Source organism: Sturnus vulgaris, chromosome 3, assembly GCF_052056855.1.
Source record: "Sturnus vulgaris isolate bStuVul1 chromosome 3, bStuVul1.hap1, whole genome shotgun sequence".
In the NCBI taxonomy this organism is placed as follows: Eukaryota; Metazoa; Chordata; class Aves; order Passeriformes; family Sturnidae; genus Sturnus; species Sturnus vulgaris.
In genome coordinates, this window is record NC_142245.1 from 36,917,248 (window position 1) to 36,940,231 (window position 22,984).

The 22,984-nt window shown below is 37.3% G+C and overlaps 1 protein-coding gene across 4 annotated transcripts in view; it reads left to right on the forward strand.

Moving 5' to 3' along the window:
• Positions 1 to 22,984, forward strand: part of CRIM1 (cysteine rich transmembrane BMP regulator 1) — a 173,887-nt gene that overhangs the window by 127,454 nt on the left and 23,449 nt on the right. For all 4 annotated transcript variants that reach the window (XM_014876733.2, XM_088161354.1, XM_088161353.1 and 1 more), the window contains 2 exons: positions 10,866 to 10,994; positions 22,484 to 22,640. In XM_014876733.2, coding sequence (XP_014732219.1) covers positions 10,866 to 10,994; positions 22,484 to 22,640 — 286 coding nt within the window. The remainder of the gene's footprint in view (positions 1 to 10,865; positions 10,995 to 22,483; positions 22,641 to 22,984) is intronic.

A 22,984-nucleotide genomic window follows, 5' to 3' on the forward strand; every position in this document is an offset into this window, starting at 1 on the left:
TAAGGAACCAGATTAATTTTGATTTTTGTTTCAACATTGTTTGACCAGAGGTACATGGGGAAAGGGCTGCACATGTGCCAATTGCAGGAGGCAGCTAGGAGAAGATAGAGGAAAGCCCTGTCTCTAGGAAGACTTTGCCTAACAGCCATTTCATGTCTCACATGGAATAGGCAGTCAGTAGGAGACCACCAAGGACACTGCATCCTCCAGAGAGGTTCTCCAATTGGGTGGCAAAAGGTCTCTACTAATGGACTGCAGTCAAACATTCAACTGGGCCAGCAGTCTGCTGCCAGCGAGCAGCCCTTGGGAGGAGCTGGGGGTATGAAAATAACTGTGTCACAAGCTGCTGGGCTCTTTTTTGCCCTCGCTCTTTTTGCTTGCTCTCACTCACTCGCTATCCTGCTTGCTGGCTGGACACCTGTTGACCACTTCCTATGTCCTGTCCTACCACTTCCATCTTCCCCACCTATTCCAGCCATCACCTGTCCTGCCCTCCTGCATTCCTGCCCAGGGTCCTGCTCGAGGCACTTGCCTCCAGCGCTGTGTCTCTGACCCAGCCCGTAATCACCATGATCCTTGCTGCAGCCCTGTCCGGGGTTCTGCACCTCCTGCCCCATCCCCACACCTGGTGTCTGGTCCTGTGGCCATGGGAGCTGTGCCTATGGAGCTGTGCCTTTCTAGGAGCTGTGCAGGCTCCTCAGCAGGCACTGCACACACCCCGGCCTCATGGACATTGATGGCTCCCAAGTTCTGGTGGTAACGCCCAATTTTTCTCTCTGTCTCCCCTCTCTCTCTCCCCCCGCCACTCCTTTTCCTTCTCCTTCCTCCTTTTCTGTCTTTCCTACTTTTCTTTAGTCAGGCATTGCCCTTTTCATTACCAGTAAACAGTTCTCAGATATAATGCTTGCCTCGTTTGGTTTAATTCTGTCCTAGATCATCTGTTTTAAAAGAACCTCCTGTAGTTCTCCCTTAGTGGAACATGGCATGCTTGGAGATTCTTCACAATTCCTGAATCATAGTGATTGTTAAATATCAGCTTTCCAGGAGAGGTTTGGTGATTAAGGGGAAAGAACGTGTTGAACATGGATTAACAGGGCCTTGAGAAGGCAAATACCATACTGAAATTAAGATCAAGAGGAGAATTCACAAAATATAAAGTAATCCTTTTTGCTCTCTTTCCTGTGGGTGGGTATGTCCCTGGATAACATAGGAGGTACTTGGTTCTTTTCGGTGCATTTCTTCTTGATAAAGGTGGGAGCTGGAAAGTGTTGGAGAGCTGCAAGCAGTGTCCAAAATTTGTAAAACACATCCTAGGAAGACAGACTGAGTAAATTGGATTGGTTCAGCTTAAAATAAAACTATGAAGGCAGAATGTGAGCACAGCAGTCCTCAAGTGCCTGAAAGGTTGTTGCAAAGAAAAAGATAAGACAAAAAAGAATTGAATTGGATTACAAAAGAGAAATATGAGATTTAGAGGAAAGGCAGAAAGTTGTTGAGGAAAACAAAATTCCCTCTGTGGCATGTTGTGACTAAGATTGTCTTTTTGACGTGTTCAGGGCATGGCAGTTGTATTTTCAGCCTCGGTGAAAAGAGATTTGCTCAGGAAATTGCTTGCATATCTGAAAGCAGTAATGGTAATTCATGTGTAGCTGTAAGTGTTCATGCAAGTGATGGCTGTAGCTTACCAATATGTAGAGCCTGATATATAGCTGGGGGCTTGGAGGGGAGGGTGTTTGGGGATCTTTTTAACTAAACATCAAAGTGATCAAAATCCTTTTGGCAAGACATCTTGATACAATATGTCCACTTAAAACCCTTCTTTCCCTGTACTTGACACACCAAAGCCCACGGGCTGTGCATGGGGCATATCAGTGAAAACCCAATGTATGAAACGGGGGGCTGGGTACTTTGAGGTGGCTGTTTCCACAGGGATAGAGGCAGAAAGCCTTTCCACAGAAAAGGCATGAAATTGGTGACAGAGTCATATTGAGACAAGATAGTGTGGAGGGGAAGACCTTCCTTTATCCTTTATGTCCCCAAACTTAAGCTTTTCAGTTGACACAGTTTTTCAAGGCATGCACTTCCTTTTTCTGGTGAGAGCCACTGAAAGCAGACTCATTCCCTTCTGTGAAAGAATTAGTTTTAAGCTTCTGATGGATGCTCCTATATAGCTTCCATAGCTCCTGTAATGCTATTGGTCCTCTGGGATTTGACTTTGTTTATTTCATCTATTATCTATTTATCTGTTTAGTTTGTTTGTTTTCTCTCTGTTTTCTAGACTTCATTAAGAGCCAAAGCTTAGGCAATCCTACTGGCCCTCTGTGCTTTCCCCATCGTTTTAGAGCCAATGGTTTATTTATGCAGCTCAAGGAAGGGATCCCATTTCTTCAGATAAAAACAGACAGCTAGGTAGAGGGGAGAAAGGGTTTTTTTCAAGTGCCATAAGGGACTGCAAAATTTTGATATGTGCTCACACTTGTTTTGGCTCAGACCAGCTCTTCATGGGGGCTGGTCTGGGTTCCTGTTCCACTGCAGCTAACCAGATCCATCAGCTGCAGTTAGTACTGATGCTTACAGACCTGCTTGCTTCTTGCTGTGCTAATAACTTTGCTTTCTAAATAACATTATTGTGGTTTAAACAGCAATTCCATTTTTAACAAATTGTACAAATAAAAGAGAGAATATCCCGTATGAATATATAATAGCATGTGAATATTCTAAAGAAGCTACAGTGGTAGAAATAACTGTTTCCTTCAGGCCATCTGCATCTGTGGACAGCCCTCTGTAAATTGGAATAATAGCTGTGTTCACAGGAAGTAAATATTGGTTAGGATAGTATGATTTTCTATTTTTTTTTAACAAGATAATAAATACAAGTGTTCAGCACTGGCACTGATGCCAGAAATGTCCCTTAGGAAAGTCTGTGGTTGCTTCTATTCCCTTGCATCTCTCAGAGGCTCAGGCTATTCATAGAGAAAGCTGATACACAGTAATTGGTTATCTCACAGCACGTCCTTCTGCAAAAGAGCCCTCAGGTACAAGTGGCAGGGTGCCAGCATAAGCTGTGAATGAGAAATTAAGTGTTAAACAAAATCCCCTCAGAGGATTTTCATGAATAAGACCCACAGTACTTTGCTGTCATTATGGCTGACACTTTATCTTCACAAAAAGAAATTAACATTTTCATCAATAAAGGAATCCAAACTCTAGCTGAGATGTAATTCAGTTCAGTTCCTTTAGCGTGTCTAGCACTTCATTAAGTAAAAACAGGCAGCAGAGTCCAGTGAAAAGAAATTTGATTCATTCAGGATGAAGTCAGTGGTAGCGAGCAGTGTTCACTGACACGGGGTGTGGGCTCAGAGTCCTCCTTAGAGCATGAAATGTAAGTTATTGTTCAGCAGCAGCACTGCAGCTCCCAACCAGCCCTTTCATCAGAGTCAATTAGGGGATGCAAACGCCACGCTGCAGAGAATTGGGCTTCTATTTGCCAGATCATGATTTAGTGTAGTGGTTCTCGAGAAGGCAGCTGAGCCTGTTGAACCACTGTATGATGAAACCCAACTGGCCAGCATGAGCCAGTGAAATTCAGGAAGACTATATGAGCACGGAATAACATTCTCATGGTTTTCAGTGATTCATCGTTGAATTCAGTGGAAGACTGCTGAAAGGATAAAAAGCCAGAGAATCCTAATGAATATGTGTCAAAGAATGTCTCACTTGTAAAGAACCTCATGGATCCTCCTAGTTTTTTTCAGCAGCAATGGTTTTCATAGACTTGCTACAGATTGTACACTAATTTAGTGTTTATCTTCACCTAGTAAAAATAAGTGAATGGCCTTCTTAATGTATTTAGGCATTCCTTGATAGACTTGATTCTCTTTTAACAAGGAGAGTCTTAGTCAAAAAAAGTTCTTATCAGCATTAAAATTCATTTGAAGAGTACATATGCCTGTTAAACCAAAAACTGCTAGAATTGATTAAGACAGAAAAAAGGTTTTAACTTCACATTTTGGGAGTAGAAAGTATGTATTTTGATTGCATCACTGCAAAAAAGACATACATATACCCCCACTTTCTTTACTCTGCAGCAATAAATAGTCTTTGATTATAATAGTTACTTTCAAAGAAAAAAAATGCATATTTTAGTAGTTTCTGGTTGGCAGCATGAATAAAATTTGGGACAAAAGGCTGCCAAACTGAACTATGCATTTGGAGGTATTAATGAATGTATTTTCAGAGTTACTTGTGACATTAGAAAATTGTATCACCTAAGTCCTTGCATACATTTATAAATTGCTGTATGATGCTGAATTGTTGAACCCTGATAGCCGACAGAGATAGCTAAATTCTGGGAAAAAATTTCCTGTGAGGCATTAGGTATTTCAAACGCAGGAAGGAAATTCTTTAGCCCAGGACTCAGGGCTGATATTTTTCATGTAATGAATTGGAGGGGCGGGGAAGGCTGGAATGCGAACTATGAGGATGGAAAACATTTAGTCACTCTTGGAATGATATGAATGTTTTTACAGGAAGCTTAAGTAAACACACATGCTGCTGCTTAGTAGGCTGCAGTTAACTTTTTTGGACAGTAGACAAAATTTAAACAAGTCTGCAGACTTGAATGAAAGGCTGTTGAGCAGCACACCCTTCAGGCACAGTTTTGAGCCAGTTATCACTTAAATCGTTAGGTAAAAAGTTAGACTACTGTTTGGTTGGGTTTTTTTCCTTATTTTTTTATGGTAAATGCTTGAATGCACTGATTTTGAATTTCTTTAAGTTAGTTGATACTGGCTTCATAGGATCAAAACGCCTTACTTCTTTTAAACGTGTAATCTGTGTTCTGAATTACTACAGAAGAGGGAGCTATTTCACTTTCCCCAAACATGGGCATGTTCTTTATTATTCATGCTGGAAATCTTTCTCCTTGTTTAGAACATGGTTTCTATTCTTTTTTTTTTTCTTTTTCCCCCCAGAAGAGATTTTCATTTTATGAAAACAAAAGAGATGTTGGACATCCTAGAATCCAATTCTGTTGAGCTTATTCAGAAGAAATGTGCAGAGGAAAAAGCTTGGAATACAATAGTAACTTTCCTACTTACAACCAATTCTGTAAATCCACAGAGTAGCTATTTCCCTCACATGATATTACTGAAAGTATGAAACAAAACCTTTTTGGAGTTAAAATATTGCATTCCAAATGAAACAAAGCAAAGAGATTGTTTTTCATGTAATAATAATAATAATAAAGATACCTTGCCGAGAGGTGAAGCCTGCAAATGTATTAACTTAAAGGAGAACAAAAAAATGAGACTGATTAAAGCTGGTTGGGACTGTTACTACTAAATAACTCTTAACAGAGAATTGCTCTTACAAACACCTGGAAGAAATTTTGCTTCCTGAATAATAAAAAATAGCTTTAAAGTCATGAAGCAGATTCAGACAGATAGTGTTAGGCAAACGTACTTATTTTGCAAAAGGAAGGTAATCAGTACTTGGCAAAAGCATGCAGAAATTATCAGAAATTGAAATGTTTGTCTTTTGATTTCAGTTCCTTGATTAGGATTCATCAAGGATGTTGCTGTTTTCACAGAAATGTCCTGAGTTTATATGAGAGTGAAATTCATAGAGTCATGCAAATTGGGAAAGACCACCAGAGATTTTTCTAGTCCTATCTCCTGCTCAAAGCAGGTCCAGTGACAGAAGGATGTCAGGGCCTTGTCCCAGTTAAATTTTGAGAGTTTTTGAAGGATGGAGATTGCACAAGTCTCCGTGACCATGTCGTAGTGATGACCCATGTAACTTAAAAGGAAGATTAAAACAGCTTTTATCAAGTCGTCATTTCCCATTTTGTGCTTGTGTTTGTTGCCTCTCATCCCAGCCTGGAGCCACCTCCAAGGTGAGCCAGGCCTTGTCATCTTTGTACCCTGGGGTTAAAGAGTGGTAGACAGCAGTAGGATGCCCCCTGACCTCCTTCCCCAGGCTGAGTAAGCCCTGCCTTGTCTCTCTGCCTGTCCTTGTGTGCCACCTCTCCAGCCCCTGGCCAGCTCAGTGGCCGTGTGACATACTTGCTCAGGTGTGTCCACGTTTCTCTTCTGCTGAGGAGCCCAGAGCTGGACACTACTCCAGCAGCAGGCTTCCAAGTGCTCGATGGAGGGAAACCATCACTTCCTTGTACCTGCAGGCTCTGCTCCTGCTGGTGCAGGTCCCTCTTGTCCTTCACACAAACCAAAACTGAACTCTTGGTTCTCTCAAATATACTTGGCTGTGCAGTAGACAAGTTAAGTGTAATCCCTCTATGCTTTCTGATACAAGCTCTATGGCCAGAGTTCAGATTTTGAACAACTAAGAATATGATAGGAAGGTGGGTATAATTTTTCATTCTAGTTCCACACTTAAGAAGGATTCTATTTAGATAGTTGTCTTTTATATAATTTATATAATTATGGTTAAATCTGCAGTGAGTTGTTTGTTTTTAACATGCACATAAGCAGTAGAAGTTAACAAGATTGCAATAAATTGTGAATTGTCCCTGTTTTTTTTATTTTTATTTGTTTCCCGAGGCTTCAGCAGTCAATGGTATATTTCAGTTTTCATTCTCTTCCTTTCTTTTTAATAATAGATCAAATTGTATATATAATTAAATCGTAATCCTGAGAAACAAATTTTCCCTGATCTCGCTGGAACATGGGTGCACCAATTTAGTACCTTGATACTCTGATGAGTATAACAAATCTAAGGCACAGTACTAGACCACATTGCCCATCCTGTGTTCTTGTGTGTGTGTGTTTACAGTAGTTCACATTGTTAGCAGAAGTCAGTATCTGCTCTTTGTACTGCAAGCTGTGTCACATCACTCAGGAGAAGTGGGAGGTGTCAGAAGTCAAAAAAGAGGGGTGTAGGAATTGGTTTTGCTTATATTCAAAAGTATTCTAGATTGAAAAACAAATCAGTGAAAATACTATTCCACCTTGATATCGTCTTTTTTTTTGACAAGCAGTTTTTGTGTTGATATTGTTAATATAGGTCCTTAAGGATAAAGCTAGTTCTAGGCATTACTAAATGTCACCCTTCTTTCACCATAAATGTAGTTTGATTTCAAGCTGCAATGATGAGACTCGGGGTTTGATCACGTGCTGTAATATTTTTCAGTGGACTAGTCAGACTGAAGGTCCAGCAGCAGCTGAAATATCTGCTGTATATTTTAAAATTGTTGAAGTTTTTTTTAAGTAAACAACATTGTAAAAAATTAATTCAAGTATTTTTATCAACCTCACAGCCCGCAAATTAATAATCTTCACCAAAATTCAGCAGAGAAATTATCAGAGAGGATACATGGAAGCATAGTGTTCTAATAGGAATCAGCCTTTATATATAAGCACTTGGCATCAGCAAAATCTGTGCTCCATTAAATAATCCATTGTTTTCATCCAGACTCTCTTCAATCCCTTTCTCTTTATTTTCTTCTCCCTTTCTTTCTCTGGTATAGTTGTATTGTTGGTAAAGCACACAGGCAGAAGCAGCTCCCGTTTTTCCCACCCATTGTCTGTGCGTTTGTGCACTGGATCTTTCTTCAGCCATTCCTACCAAGAGCAGCAGTGAAAGCCCAGTTCAGATCCTGTGGTGGCACATGCTTTTTCAAGCTTAGCTACTGCTTGCCTATTCAAATAGCCAGAAGTCTGGCAGGGCAGATCTGGCTTTATTTGTTGAGTCTTGTCTAGTGAAGTGAAAAGGCCTGAATTTTTTTTTTTTCCTGGCTGCATTTTTGCACATGTGGGGGTAGGGAATGAAATTATTTCTTTTGTCCTCTGCTTGCAGCTCATTGAGAAGCAGGCATGCATATAAAATTACTGTATCTCGGGGCTTACCTTTAGGGAGAGAAGGGAGAAAGAAACAGTTTTGTAAGCTTGACTGGAAACACTGAGGATGCTGAAAGCAGGCCCAAAAGTGGAAGGTAACAGAATAATAAAACACAATTAATAGAGGATGAAAAAACTTTTCGAATTAATAAAACAGTTTAATTTCATCCTTTATAAGAAATATCATATACTGCATGTATCAAAGGCACAAAATTGTGTCTGTTGTCCAAGGCAAGGGAGCATCAAAACAGAGATGTTTAGTTTTGGAAAGTCAGCAAAAATTGTGCAACAAATATAAATAGATATATAGATGGATACATAAAATTATGAATGGTTTTCCTAAATGTTATACCTGCAATTACAGGGAAGTTATCTTGAGGGGTAAACTTTAATGATGGGGAGTAAAACACAATCCTCTTTCTCTCTAGCTTTAGTTTACACTCAAGAGGATCAATGAATACTAACTAACCTGCATCTCAACTTGCAGTGGGGCTTTGAAGGCTTCTTTTAATCAATATGTTTTACCTCACATCTGCAGTAGGTTGGTAAAGCTGCAGTCTCCTTCAGTTCTCTGGCTTGTGTTACTGTCAGTGAACTTTGCTCTGGGCAGCCCTAATGATTCATGTGATTTGTACTGGTTTTAGCTACCTGTGAGTGCAAGCATTGCTGTGGCCTTTTTGTCATTTGAAGTGTAAGGTTTGTGGTGGCTGACCAGTAACCTGAATGTAGCTTCAGGGTGGCTCTTGCATTCTGGCCTTTTGCATGTTCAGGATATTTTGGTTTGAGAATGGAGCGATGCTAAAAATCAGTTTGGTTGCAAGACTAGTTTATATACTCAGAGACCTAAACAGCCAGGATTAATTAATGGAATTTATCATGTCATTGGTATATAGCAATATGTTCATGATTCCTAAACTAATGGTTTGGTGAAATTGCAAGTATTAAGTACTAGACATGAATTTGATTTAGTCAGATACTTTACTAAATGAATTTGAAAACAACTACAAAGAGTTCATTTAGACTAAAAGAAGTCTAGTGTGGAAATACATGCATTTTGAAATACTTTTCTCATTGTGACTATTCTTCTATACTAAAAGTGCAAACTCAGAGCTGTGAAATGAAGAATTGATGGAAACCAATCCTTTGACCTCCAAACTTGTTATTTATTAAATCCCTACCACAAAAGAAAAAAGGGGGAAAATTTTAATTGAAATAAGAAGATATTTGAGGGATCTAGGGAGACATGATGCCATTATGCAGACTTCCAGTTTGTGCATGAAGAAAGCTGTTGGCAGTGTTCTATATATTTTTAAAATGTATAGCTACTTTTCTACAAGAAATTATAAAATCAACAGAATTTGAGTGTTACTCAGCAAGTGCATAATCTGAACCATGACCTCTGAGAAAGGTTTGAAGTTATCTAAATTAATTGTAGTGCCTTTAATGCAGTTTTTTCATTCCAAACTCTAGTTAGCTGACCTAATTTTAAAGGATTAAAAACGTTCATTGGCTGCATAAACTGTTCTGCTGGGAAGAGCAAGACTGGAGAGAAGCTATGAAAGCTGAAAATTGTGAAAGACAATGAAAGCAGAAAAATTCATTCTCGTAATAGGATAATTTTCAGTTGACTGGAAGGCATGGGTGCAAAAGCTCCCTGCTGGAATGTAGCCAATAGGCACAGAAATCAGTATTTTATTTAACATTGTATACTCCTAACAACTTAATCTATGTTGAGCAATATTTTACCCTTACTCTGAAAGTACAGACTAGCTCCCTGTAGGTAAAAATGGCAAAATCTGTGGTCTGAGGATGAAAGATGACAACATGTGGCCACCTCCACTGCATATAATTTCTCCATAATTTCACAATTTATCGCTTGAGATATGGAAGGCTTTTTAAATTTAATTTTGTATAAATCTTCATTTTTTGAGATGGAGAAACAGAGTACACTTAAACAATTGAAGCACTGAAATGAAAGCTCACAGTTCTTTAAATCACGCAGTTCTTGTTTCCTGAATATTTTGTATAATGTTAATAATGCTCACAATTATGAACTCATTGGTTCTTCAGTGCCTGAGTTCTATGAAGAACACAAGATAGACAAAATTACTCTCAGAGAGCAAAAAGTTGTTCAAGAAAAGATAGGTATTGCATTCCTTCTGTTTTATCCTGTTTTATGATGGTCATTTTAAGGTTTCTTGTTATTTCCATAAGTCTCTGGATTTTGTTTTATTCTAACAACTTTCTGTACTAGAGCATGTAAATATTTCTGTCCACCCTATGTATCAAAACAAAGTCCTTAATCCAGGGTATTTAAATGGTGTCAAAAAGTAAGTATTATAGTGTTGATAAATAACTTATTACTGGCAAGAATCTCCTCAACTCCAGAAAGTATAACTTGGGACTGAAAAGTATAGTGTAAGATGTGATGTTTTTCATAAATAACCATGCTAAATGCTTTCCAGAGATCTTTCACATGCAGTGCATCTTACATTCCCTTTTGGTATTCAGAGTCTCTTCTGCTATAAATTTCAGTAGAGGAGATGTTATTCACACAGAGAAAGATTTGACTTCTGAGTTACATGTTTGATGTGCAGCTTGGTACTATCAATCAATTCAGCTTTAGAGAAACTGTTCAGTTTCTAAAGCAAACAAATTTGCATGAAGTTTTGATTAAACACTTCTGGAGATAAGTGGAAAAATAAACATTTTTCATTCAGTTTGAAACTGCATGTGCAGGTAAGCTGATCTCATAGTGAACAAAAAAAAAAGTGGTATCTTTTCCTGTTTCAATACATAAAATATTTCTGCAGCTTCATGCTGTTTTTGTTGCGAGTACATCACTTTGAAACAAAGTCTGTTTATCAACTTGTTTCTGAAGTACCAAGAATATTCATCAGAAACCAAAGTAATTAAAATCACTCCTTACTGTTACATCGTGAATAGATTTTAATGAACGTAAGTAAAATATTTGAGAATCTCACATTTGTTTTTTTTTTTCACCCCCAGAACCAACATATATCACAATAGGTCCGCCCACCTGTGAGGTTTTGGTGAACTGCACTTTGACTGAAAAAGACTGTATCTATAGCTTCAAACTGGACCAAAATGGGTGTCGCATTTGTCAGTGCAAAACTAGTGAGTATGCAGAAACACGGTGGCTTCTACCTTTTCTGTCAAGCTGTATGTGAAAATGGTATTATGCTGGTTTTCTTCATTCACAGTGTTGATTATATGTTGTGTTAGTATGTGTGTGCTTTATAGTTGTTCATCTTCAAAGAACTAACTGCTGACATTGCTTGCTTGCTTAAAATGTGTGTTTGGAGGAAAATGTACAATTTGACTTCTGAGGTAAAAAATTAACAGCTGGCTAGAAAAGGTAATAATTTGGGACCTAATATTCAAATAGACCTTGAGAAGTCTTATGAGAATTCCACATTTCATTTTCCTCGGTTTAAAGAATTTTAAAAGCGTCTAGGTTTCTGCACTTCAAAAACTCTAAATAGGCTAAACAGCCTATTTTCAACTTAGGTTTTTTGTCAAAATTTAGATTTTGAGGATAAATGTTTGAAAATTATATGCTTGGAAGTGGGTGTTTGTGTATATATATATAAAAATATATATCCATATTTATATTTATTTCGATAACATGTAGAAATATATGTTATAGAAAAACATAAATTTCTATAAGAATATATTATATAAGAAAAACTTATATTTATTTTATATACGTATAAGATATTTTAGTTAGCATTTTTGCAGGCTCTAACATCTATTTCTTCCCAAAGGAAAAACACTGTGCCTTGTGAGAACTTTGTGTGTATCAAGAAAAACGTCTTTTCTATATGTATTTTCTATATGTGTTTCCTTAAGACTTCAGTGTTTACAGGTGAAATATAAAGCAGTATCAGGTTGGTTTTTTGAATTGGCCAACAAAGGACAACTCTGGAGTACTAGTCTCAGCTGCAGGATGCATCTCTGTAGCTGCCAGCCCAACCTACGAATGGGTTTAAATTCTCTTTGCAACGTTATTGTAGTTTTTCAGCTTTCTTGCAGCCTCTAAGGCTTCTACCACTAAAGTATTACTCTATTCCTCTTCTTTTGGTTTCAGTCCACTCATTCTCAGCCACTTTCTAAACCAATATTACTATTGTAGGGGTCCCAACAGAAATGGTCAAAATAAAATTCTTAAGTAGTACAAATTAAAGAGCTTTAGGAATGGATTGGTGTTGGAGAGTAACAAAACAAAAGTAAATATATGGCAAGCCATAACATTATCATGGCAATACAGAAATAATACCTTTGATTACAAGTTGTATTTGTGGAAGGATGACTCCTTAGGTTGCATCCAAGCTATCACATACTTGCCTTACTTAGTTCTTCCTGAGGAAAACATGAGAAATGTTAGGGTCTGCTTTTAACATTGTAGTTTGATTTTCCTTCTCCTTCTGTTTTTATTAAATTGACTGAGGAGTTTGACACAAACAAGACACTTGGAAAATTTTATCATCTGTGCCTGTGTGTGCAGTCCTTCCCTCCAGTTTGGTGCACTGGAGACACATCACTCCAAAGGGGGATTTGTTTTGTCCTAGGCTACCAGACTGCATATGGACACAAATCCCGTCTCAGGATGTTCTTGCTTAGAGTATTTCTGATGCAATAGTGCATATGAACTTATTCAGGGGAATTTTTCTCTTGCTAGATTTGCTTGAAATTTTCTTCATTTTATGGTAGCAAACTGTCTGGAGCAAAGTTAATAGTATCATTTATCATCTCTTTTTTTCAGTTAAATAATGTGACTAGTAGATTGCTTAAAAGTCTCAGTCATTTAGAAAGAGGAGACCTTTATTTTCTAAGGAAGTGAAGAAGAATAACAGCTTGGAAATCTTCATCATTTGGTGGTTATCAATCAAAATGACAGAAATTGAATTTTTCTGTCAAGTAATGTCTGTTGCTTGCAAGGCTCTCCTCTGGTGTGTGAGAAATGAGAAGAGAGGAGTCTTAGGTCAAATATGCTGAGAATGTACTGTGCCAACTCTCTGTGTTTTGAGATCCTGTGTACTTTAATGTCCAAACCCGTTCAGTTTTGTCTTGGTTCTCTTAAGGACATCAGAACATGTATTATCTTTAGCTCATGTAGACTCATGTGGACTTTTGGGAACATCATTATCTTTATACTACATCCATTGCTTTTTGCTGGTCTAAGCTGCTCAACAGAGTCAAACATAACTACCTCAGTAAGGGAACTCCCATGCCCACATTATCATTTGAAGTCATCATATCCAAATTCTAAGAATCTATTTCCAATAAAGTTTCATTTTTTGTTAATTTATCTTTAGATAACTCTTATACTTCAATTATTTCAGACAAAATAAAAGCAAAATGATAAAGTAGAAGAGCATAGAGTGAAGGTGTAATTTGTTCTTCTTTATTACCTTCACTAACATTCATGTTGCCTGAAATAAGTAGAAGTTTCTTTGGAATGATTATGTAAGTACAGTTTAATGAAACTTGTTTGGTGCATCATTGTAATTTAGTTTTAAGTCTATCCCTCCTGGTTCCAGCCAACTTACAGAATGAGAAGGAAGAAAGAAGCAAATCAAAACATTTCTAGAATATTATTTTAATAGAAGTAGTTTATTTTGTCTTTTATCCTTCTGTTTCTGCAGTGAATGTAAAAAACCTGTTGTAGCAACACATAGGGAAAACATACCAGCTGTAAAGTAAAATAAAATATTTTTTAAAAGTAGCAGAGCCAGACCACAGTTGTAACAGTAAGGAGGGGGGGAAAAAAAAGCAGTGAGCATAGACTGATATGGAAAGAAAGTAGGATGGTATAAGACGATACAAGAGCAAAACACAAACAGAAGAAAGTAAGTAAGAAAAAAAATTGTAGTGTGCAGCAATTGGTCATGTGTTTGGAGTGTCTAGGCCTTTACTTTCATAGGGAGAACTGGAGTGGAATGAAGTCTTTAGGAAGACAAATCCATTTGGAGGAGTTCTTACGGAAGATCAGTGGTCTGCTGTTTGTGTGGCAGGACTCCTCTTGCCCCAGGGAAAATGAATGGCATATTAAATAATGCCTGGTGATGGAAGCAACATAGGATTTAAAATCTGATAGGTAGTTGCTGCTGCTCACAAAGTCATTCTTCAGCAAGGGTCTGCAGTGCAGGCCTTGTCTGTTCTCTGGATTAGTTTCATGGGAAAAAACCCTTTAGAATCTCTCCTGTCACTGAGGCTAGTGTTTTACCCAAATGAATTGAACATGTAGTACTCTTCAGGATATAACTGTGAGCATGTATGACTTTAATTTTTTTTTTTAACATTTCAGAAATTACTAAAATGGAATTAAATTTGAGTGTTGCTGTCAATTTTAAAAATTATTTGCATCATTTAGAAGTCTTACCTTTGCAGTTTCAAGATGCAGCTGTCATCCAGTTTCAATAATTTCGGACTCCTTATGGAGAGGTGCAACTGGAGAAGGCTGAGATGAGATGTTTTGCCTGACTTTGTAATGCATCACCTTTCACTTTGTTATGGTCTCTTTTGTCTGTCAAGGCAAGTCATGCAATCACTATTTAAAAATAAGAAATCTTAGTATATTATGTGTTTGCACAGTCCTCTCAACATGAAACCACCTTCTCCCCAAAACACATCCTGTGGATACACACAGAAATAACTTTGGAAGTGTTGGTGCCTTTTCCTTTCATGAGAAGAACGAGTTTTCTACCATGGAGTTAAAAGGAGGCATTATCATTCAGTCAGTACTAGCACACACCAAGAGCATGGTCCTCAATATTCTGGCAAGTCACACCATCTCCCTTTGTAGCTGATGAAACAGAGTGAAATTCCAGCATGGACTTCAGGTTTGACAATGTGGGTCTTTGTTTAGTTGTGTAGGCATTCAGAGGCAGGATTGGTAGGTACAGCTACAGGCTGTCTATAAATAGCAACTGTTAAGGCTCTGAAAAAGCACAGGGACTGATGATGGGAAAAAGCCTAAGAAAACTTTACAGGGACTGCAATGGGAGAACACATCTCAATTCCTTGTTTTTGTGTGGTAATTCTTAAGTAGCTGGGAGTCCTAACATTTCAATCTTATAGCCAAAATTTGAATATTTCATTCCTGTATTTCTGTAAGTAGTCCATATTTAGGGGTGTGTGTTCTCAACCCTTAAACTTTCTCAGTGTTCATTTTTCCCATTTAAATAAACGTATTTTGTGTTTATTTCTATGTCAAAGGACGTCAGACAGTGATTGCATGCTAATCACACAAAATGTATTTCAGGCAATGCAAAATTCCTGGAAATAGTAAAGTAAAATATAAATTAGGTAACACTTTTCTATTTTAGTTGCAATTGTCTTCCAGTGTTACTTTGATTTCACAACAAATTCCGTGGAAAATGAAAGTTATAAAATAAAAATACAGGTAATCTTTGTTAGTGCTAAGGAGAGCACATATTAGTTTTGGAGTAATTCTGTAAGACAGAAAAAGGATGTCTTGTTTCTTTCACTTATTCTGCAGTGATGTAGAAGGGAATAGCTATTACATGCAAGACTTCAGTTAATGAAATACAACCACAAAAAATTTAGGATGAAGCACATTTCCTAAAATGTTAAGGCTCAGATCAGAAAAAAGTGCATATTCTTAGTAGAACAGAAGTACTAATTCAAAGTACATGTGCAAGATACTGGAAGTGCTCCCTGAAGAGGATGGAATTATGAAGAACAACTCATTCCAAATAAATATTATCTGTATTGTCTCTAGAATAAGTCTTTGGCAGGATCTCTGAAGATTACAATATATCTAGTGCAACAGAAGCAGATAAGAATTTCACTTGGCTTGACTTGTGGAAAAAAAAAAAACAAAACAAAAAAACAGTGTGCTTGAAGCTTGATCATTCTACAGTAATTCCACCTTTGAGATATCACTGCTACAATTTCATTTTCATGAATTCATGTGTTAATTGTGAATCCTAGATTTGTTTAGAGCACATATCCAAGTGGTTAATTTGCCTCAACGGACTCACAAGATGATTTCTTTAAACAGGGTTCTCTAGCATCACAGCGCCCAGTCCCTTCATTTTTTTCCAGCTTTTGTGAATCATGATTTAAGTCTAACAAAAGGAGGGAGGGTTAGTGTGGATCTGTGGAGGCAATATATTCAGAGAATTCCAGTTACTGTTAAGTAACCTAGTTTTCTCCTTCATAAATTTGCCTCCCCAGATCCCCACCCCCGAAGATTAAGCAGCAGTAGCAATCCACACCGAGAGGACGGCTGAGGAGTGCTTAATTGTAAAGGTGCTGTGAAACAGTTCTCCTGATATGATCTGTCCTCAGCGTCAAGAAAATAATACTGGTAAAGGTATGTAGCTAGCTTTGTGTAGCCATGCTACAAATTTGTAAAAATGGACACCAGCCTAAGCCAGGTTGAAATACTGACATAATCCTTGTCATGTATCTATTAATATTCTCTGCCAGTTGTTTTTTTCAACTATGAATTACAGGACTGAAAACTAAAAGTATTTCAACAGAGAAGGCATTTTCAAAACTTTTTAGAGTAAGATGATTTTCAGTCCTTATGATACAAACATCAGCGTGTCCATAAGTAAAATCATATATTGGAAAAAGATAAATATCCCAGCTAAAGAGCCTAGAGGTATTTAAATACCATATATATGCTAGAAAAAAGAAAGGTTTTTTTTTTTAAAAACAAAGAGCTGGAACTACAATCAAGCTATTAGAAAGTCAAGCAGAAGACCCTTTTTAGAGCTAACATTCAATTCATGGAATTGAATTTTATTTTTAGGTGGTTTTTTTGGCAATATTTTATAACACTCCAAATATTCATAGGTTCATGTGAGGTAGGGATGTGAGCACTCTGAAATCAGGAATAAATCATGCATACAGTGGTTTGAATTTAGGACGAAGACTATGATTCCTTTTGAGATGCATTGCCCCTGAGATGCCATGCGTGAGAAGGAAAGGTTGTGTTGTATCTGAAATACTCCATTGCTAAGTTAATTCTGCCAAATGCAGACATTGCTAACATATCATGGGACAGAATGTTTTTGTTGTCTTGTTTGCAAGGTTGAACCTCAACTGTAGTAGGTCACATCAGCATGTCAGCTGCTCTTACATGGTGGTTTTGGAACATGCTTTTCTTTCCTTCAGCAAATCAGTTTTACAGATACCAGATAATCTTTTAAAACTAGAGTTGATGTTAGTGTTGACAGTAAGATACTTACTGGAAAAGTTTTAAAAGACCAGATAGTTTGTGTGTAGCGTGCTCACCATAACTTGGTAATCATCAATTCTCAAGACTTTCTTCTACAATGTTGTCCCATCTTCCATATCCCAAAGAGATTCCTCTTAAAAAAAGAGGAATGCTCTTCCAAAACTTTCAGTATTTGTTTTATTATAGTCTGCATGTGAGAAAGGGTTTGTAAGTGTGTGGAGAGAGTGGGGAAAGAAATCACTATATTTAAAAGGAGTTTATGGACAATGGTGACCAGCCCTCATACCTCACCAATATCTGTTTATTTGTTAATAATTCACAAATGGGTTTTTTGGAAGACTAATTCATCTTCAGCTGTTCTTTCTGCTTGTATTTTTTCCAACAGCATCACGTTAAATTGATCCAAATGAATCTAATAATTTGAAATTCCCATATTCAAGGCAGCATATAATGTGCTTAATTGTATCAAACTACAGAACAAAGTATTTGCTGGTCCTGCAGTCTTTAGAGGACTCAAAGTCTGTAAGCAGTAGCTTTTGCCATTGTGGTGAGGACTAGTGAAGACTGTGATTGGACTGTGACCAACCCACAGGACCTGCTGGTAACTGACTTTGCTGCTGCTTTTGCAGTCGTGGTTGCACATGGCAAAGAAAACTGCATGGTCTTGTTGTGTGGGTGGGACTCGGTGCTATAAGTACTCGGTGCTTGTTAGTCCTTAAGTGAGTATTAGTTGTAAGCAGGAGACTATTTAACAGCATCATTGATTCATTTCATTGAAACCTTTCCATGTTGAGTGTCCTAACCTTCTACTGTACTTGATTCTTTCAGCATTTTATGTGGTATTTCAGCTCATGTAGTTGCATTAAAAAGCTACATATTTGAAGTAAAAATACAGTTCTATGAGCCTGAGACATTGAGGAACACATTAATCTTCTCCTAAAGTCAAAGCTCATCAGTAATTCTGGAATCATCCAATATCTTGCATCTGAACTCTGAGCTTGTCGTGCAAATTGTTTTCTGTATTGGCGTGACTTTATTGACAATTCATGTTTTATAAGAAAAATTAATGAATGTGTTTCTACTAAACAGGTGAAACTCTACTCTCCATCCACATATTTTCCTAAGCAGCACAATGAGAGATGGCTTCCCTTTAATTGATTTCCTGTTCATCATTTTGTTTCTGTTGTAGTCTTCTATTTCCTGTCTAACCATCACTTTAGTTCCCTCTGTGATGTCAGTATAACTAATCAGTCACAAAAACAAAAACAATAGCTTATACTATGTGATCAGAAGCTTAATCCCATTCTGTTAGAGTTGCAGTGATGTGCAAGTGCATAATGCAGTTCTGTCAAACTCTGAATAGTAGTTTTCTTCTGCATTAGCTTTTGAAATGTTTGCTATACTGTCATTTCAGCCTGTTTGCCCTGATGCACTTTTGAAGCAGTTATTAAACCAGGTGGGGCTGGCTATCTTCTCAGCGAATACATTCACGATTTAGGATTCAGTTTCCTCATGAAATTTGTCGAAGCAGAGATGGAAAACACCCTCAAACAAATAACCTCCTAACATTTTGTCATAATAAATTTCCTCAGCTCATTGCAGTTGACTTTCATGAGCTAGTTCTCCTTGTCCCTTAGTATATGTCACTTGAAATGCAAAACCGTAGTGAAAAATCTGGTTTTACTTATCCTTTCATAATGAATTAGTCATTATTTTAGTAGTGATAAATTTAAAGCAGTAGCTAAGGCTGTAGAAAAATTGTCAGGATGACAATTGTATACATATTTGAATATTTAGGTTTGCAATCTTTTCAATCCTTTTTTTCTTTTTCTCTGATAGCTACACTTTGTGACATTGGTGATTCACTTAATTTTCTGAAAAAGATACCTGGCTTAAATTGCTGGACTATGCTCTTCATCAGGCCTATGCAGCAGATATAAACTTTGTGTACCAGATAGTACTTCTTTTAGAGACTACCTGCTGTTGTCATGTTTTTACTAATGTTTTAATAGGAGACATTTAGATAATTAGATGTAAATTCAGAAAGCAGACCAGAACTCACGTTCTTTGTTTCATGACACTACATTTCTTCTGAGAGAATTTTTTTTAAAAACTGTTTAAAATCTATTTCCACAGTTTGTACTATCATACTATCAGAAATTTAAGTGCAATAACATTAATTTCAGCGAAAAGCATGTTTTCAGAATTAATTTTCAGCATCTTATTAGGAAGACTGAGCAGAGGTCTATGGAGATTATTCTGATCACCTCATACATAACATTGACATAGCACTACACAGACCATACATGAACAGTTGTCTGTACTGACTTCAGCAAACTTTACCTTTATGCTTGACATAGCCAGACTTTTGATGATTTTTCATATGCTCTTTACTGTCTGTTCCTGAGAGGCAATGGTGATTATTAGTCACCCACCTCAAGGCTGTGAAGAGTTTTTCTGTCTTGGCCACTTACAAAGTAGAAATTCTTTTGAGGATAGCTCACTATGTGAAGGATTAAGTAAGGAGGATATTGCTTCGAGATTGGATCTCCTGGTTAGTATGTCAGATGACTATTTTGGGTTTTAAGTATATTTAACATCATGAGCTACTTGGGAGAGACACTTGGGATGTGTTCCTGCTTTGTAGCACTGCCCTTAGACATCCTGAACCTTTTAATAAAGTATATTAACTTTACAAGTAACAGACTTGTTTTGCATCTCTGAAAAGCAGTTTCACCAGCCAAATCAAAGCAGAATAGAAGACTGAAAACAAAGTATTTGGCTGTGGTTTTCCGAGGCATCATTATTTTACCATCTTGTATAACTTCATAGTCAAACATGGATGTTGTATTTTGATAGCTCTCCTTAACAGATAATCTGGAGTCAAATAAGATAAAGAAATATGTCAGCTAAAAGAAAATGGTTTTTTTTCTGGGTTTTTTTAGATTTTTTTTTAATTGTTATTTCCAGATCTTCCTTTTGCTTTTTAAAGATACCTATTAATTTCTTCCATGCCTTTTCATATGTACCTTCTTTTTTCTTCACCTGTCTTCCTGATCCTGCTCTTCATAGACAGCCATTTAAATATTTCATTTCCCTGACAAAGTATGCTTCAGGAAAAGGAATGGCTCTGCTCAGTTCGACCTGTGCAGTTCCAGGCTTATTCATTGATCAGTTCTGAGTGTCTGCAGGAGATATAACTGACATTATATCAAAGTCATAACTGGGCTTAATTCTTTTTTGGAGATATCCTAGTGTACTTCTCCATACGCTCTTTGTAAAGTTCAAGCCTAGCTTTAAAAATTATGACTACTTTATAAAGTCTTGCCTAATGAAAAGTTTAGTTAATTTTTTTATTGCTGTGTGTTGCTAGGGAATAATTCTGTACAAACATCCTAGTATAAAAGCACATAAATGAAAGACAAATTCTCATTATTTTAACTTGCTCCAAGAAAAGTCTTTGCATTACACATAACTCACTCCTTACCAGAGAAAAATATCGAAGTTTCCTCTGTGTAATAATGTTTTAAGATCAGCCTTAGTGGCTACATATTAAAAAGATTAGTATTCTTTGTAGATCAGCCTGACTTAATCCTCCAAAAATGTGTAGAACTTCATTATGATCTTTGAATGTGTGTATCTCCCTAAAGCAAGAACCTAAAACAAGGGTTACCCTTGCTGTGCAAAGGTTAGATCTGACCAAGAATAAATTATTAAATCTTGTGGTATTGATTCTCTGCTTCCAGACGCAATCTCTAGAGGTTATGAAAGGATCTGGCATTTCTCTTTCTATATTCTGAATGGTAAAAACAACTCCAAACTTTCACCCTTTTTGCTTCAGACACCAAATTTGCATAAAAGTGGAGAGGTCAGGGCCATGACCCTGATTATATTCATTGTATTTAAACGGAGCACTGTTGTTTGTGATAAGGAGACTCTTATGTTGTATTGCACTTGCATGCCCAAATTCCACCTCAGAAGTAGGCATTGAATTTGCTGGTTTTCTCTGAGGTTCTGGTCTCAGTCTGACACAGTAAGGAACATGCCTTCTTTACCAAATGAGCATTACCTTGGTACAATAGATAAAGAGACACTTGGCTTAGCCACATCTGGTTAAGTCTATATTTTGGAATCTTAAATGCAACATTACAAAAACAGAAGAGGAAACATTTAAGTAAAGCAAGATTCCTTCTGTAGTTTTCCTTCAGTAAATTACCATTTTAGAGAATAAGTCAATGTTAATAACTGATCTCTTTGGAAAAACTGTGTCCCTAAATGTTCATCCCCCTAAAGGAAAGTGGTATTCAATTCTCAGTTGAAGAGCACATGTGGAAGAATAATCTTCAGCTGAACTCTGTACAACCAATGATTGGTAGTGGTGTGGATGCTCCAGCTAGAGATCAGCCATCCTTTAAATATCACTCTTAAAGTCAAGCCTTTGGATATCACCCATCATATTCTTCTATTGAAGAATCTTAATTATATTTCCCTCTTTTTCTATTTTGATCTCATTTGGGCTATTTTAATAATGGTCATTTCTTTCCCTTGTGTTTTGCATCCTTAGTTTCAAAAACCCCATAATTTTCTGTTTCCTCACATCTCTACAACCAATAAAAGAACAGTGTATCCCACAATATGTTAAGAGTGGTCTTTCTGGCATTTCTTCTTTCAAGAAGAGCAAAAATAAACTGATCAATCTCAAAATAGTAAATTGCAATGAGAGGGGATATAATAACCATTATTTATCTCTATACCAGAAAAATTGAGATGCCAGCAGTTCAACATCTTTCTTATACCACAAAAGGCAGATAAAAGTTGGTACTGGACTTCAAGAGACAGATCTTTTAGTCTAGCATCTCTAAGCTTCAATCACATCTTAGGGTATTGTAGTTATATTTTAAAAAGCAGATATTAGTCAAGTTGACAGCAAACAGCATAAAGAATACAAGTTTTTAATACATCCCACCCTTTCAGTATTTATTTAAAATAAGTAGAAGAAAAATCAAGATGATCTATATTGAAGAAAAGCCTACTATACCCATATAATGCATGGCAATTATGTGTTATTTCAGATGTATTATTAAAAGCTAGTGGTGTGATGGATGTTGGACTCCATTGGCTGTGCATCTGTTCATAGAATCCTGTTAGTTTGTGTGGTACTGCCCAAGTTGCTGACAGGAACTGAAGAATCCTATAGTGTCTGCTCATACAGTTTGGGCTGTTACTGGAGAATTCTGTCAAATATTTTAAAAACAGGACAGTCTGAAGGTAAGGCCTAGCAGTATTAAGAAAGTTACAAAGTGAAAGGGAGCAGAAGGTTAGGTGTGCTGAGGATGTGTTTGATATAAACATTTTTCCTGTTGTGATAAGGTGTGTGTGTCCTTTACAGGGGAGGAGCTGTGCACCGGCCTCATTTCGGGCTGTTCCTTGGATTGTTCCTTCGGCTTCCAGACTGACGCCCACAACTGTGAGATCTGTCAGTGCCGGCCGCGGCCCAAGAAGTGCAAACCCATTGTATGTGACAAGTACTGTCCCTTTGGATACTTGTACGTATTCTCATCCCGAAAGCACGCTTCACGCAGTGCCCGTGGGCACTGAAAACGCGCCAAAATCCAGGCATACGGACCTGGGCTTGCTTTGTGGCAAAGCGGGGGGAAGCGCAGGGAAATGGAAATGGATGTGGGAGTGCAGTATTCTTCAAAATGGATTTTGGTCGACAGGTTTAGAAACCAAAACTCAAAACCAGCAGATTGTAAAAGGAAATCGGTGCTTAAGTTTTTTTGAAGAATTTGACAAAGATGAGAAAGCCACTTACAAGTAATATCTCTTCCATGTAGCTTTTTGAAATTCTTTTGGCACGCTTTGACAATCTTATCTAAGTAGAAAAATC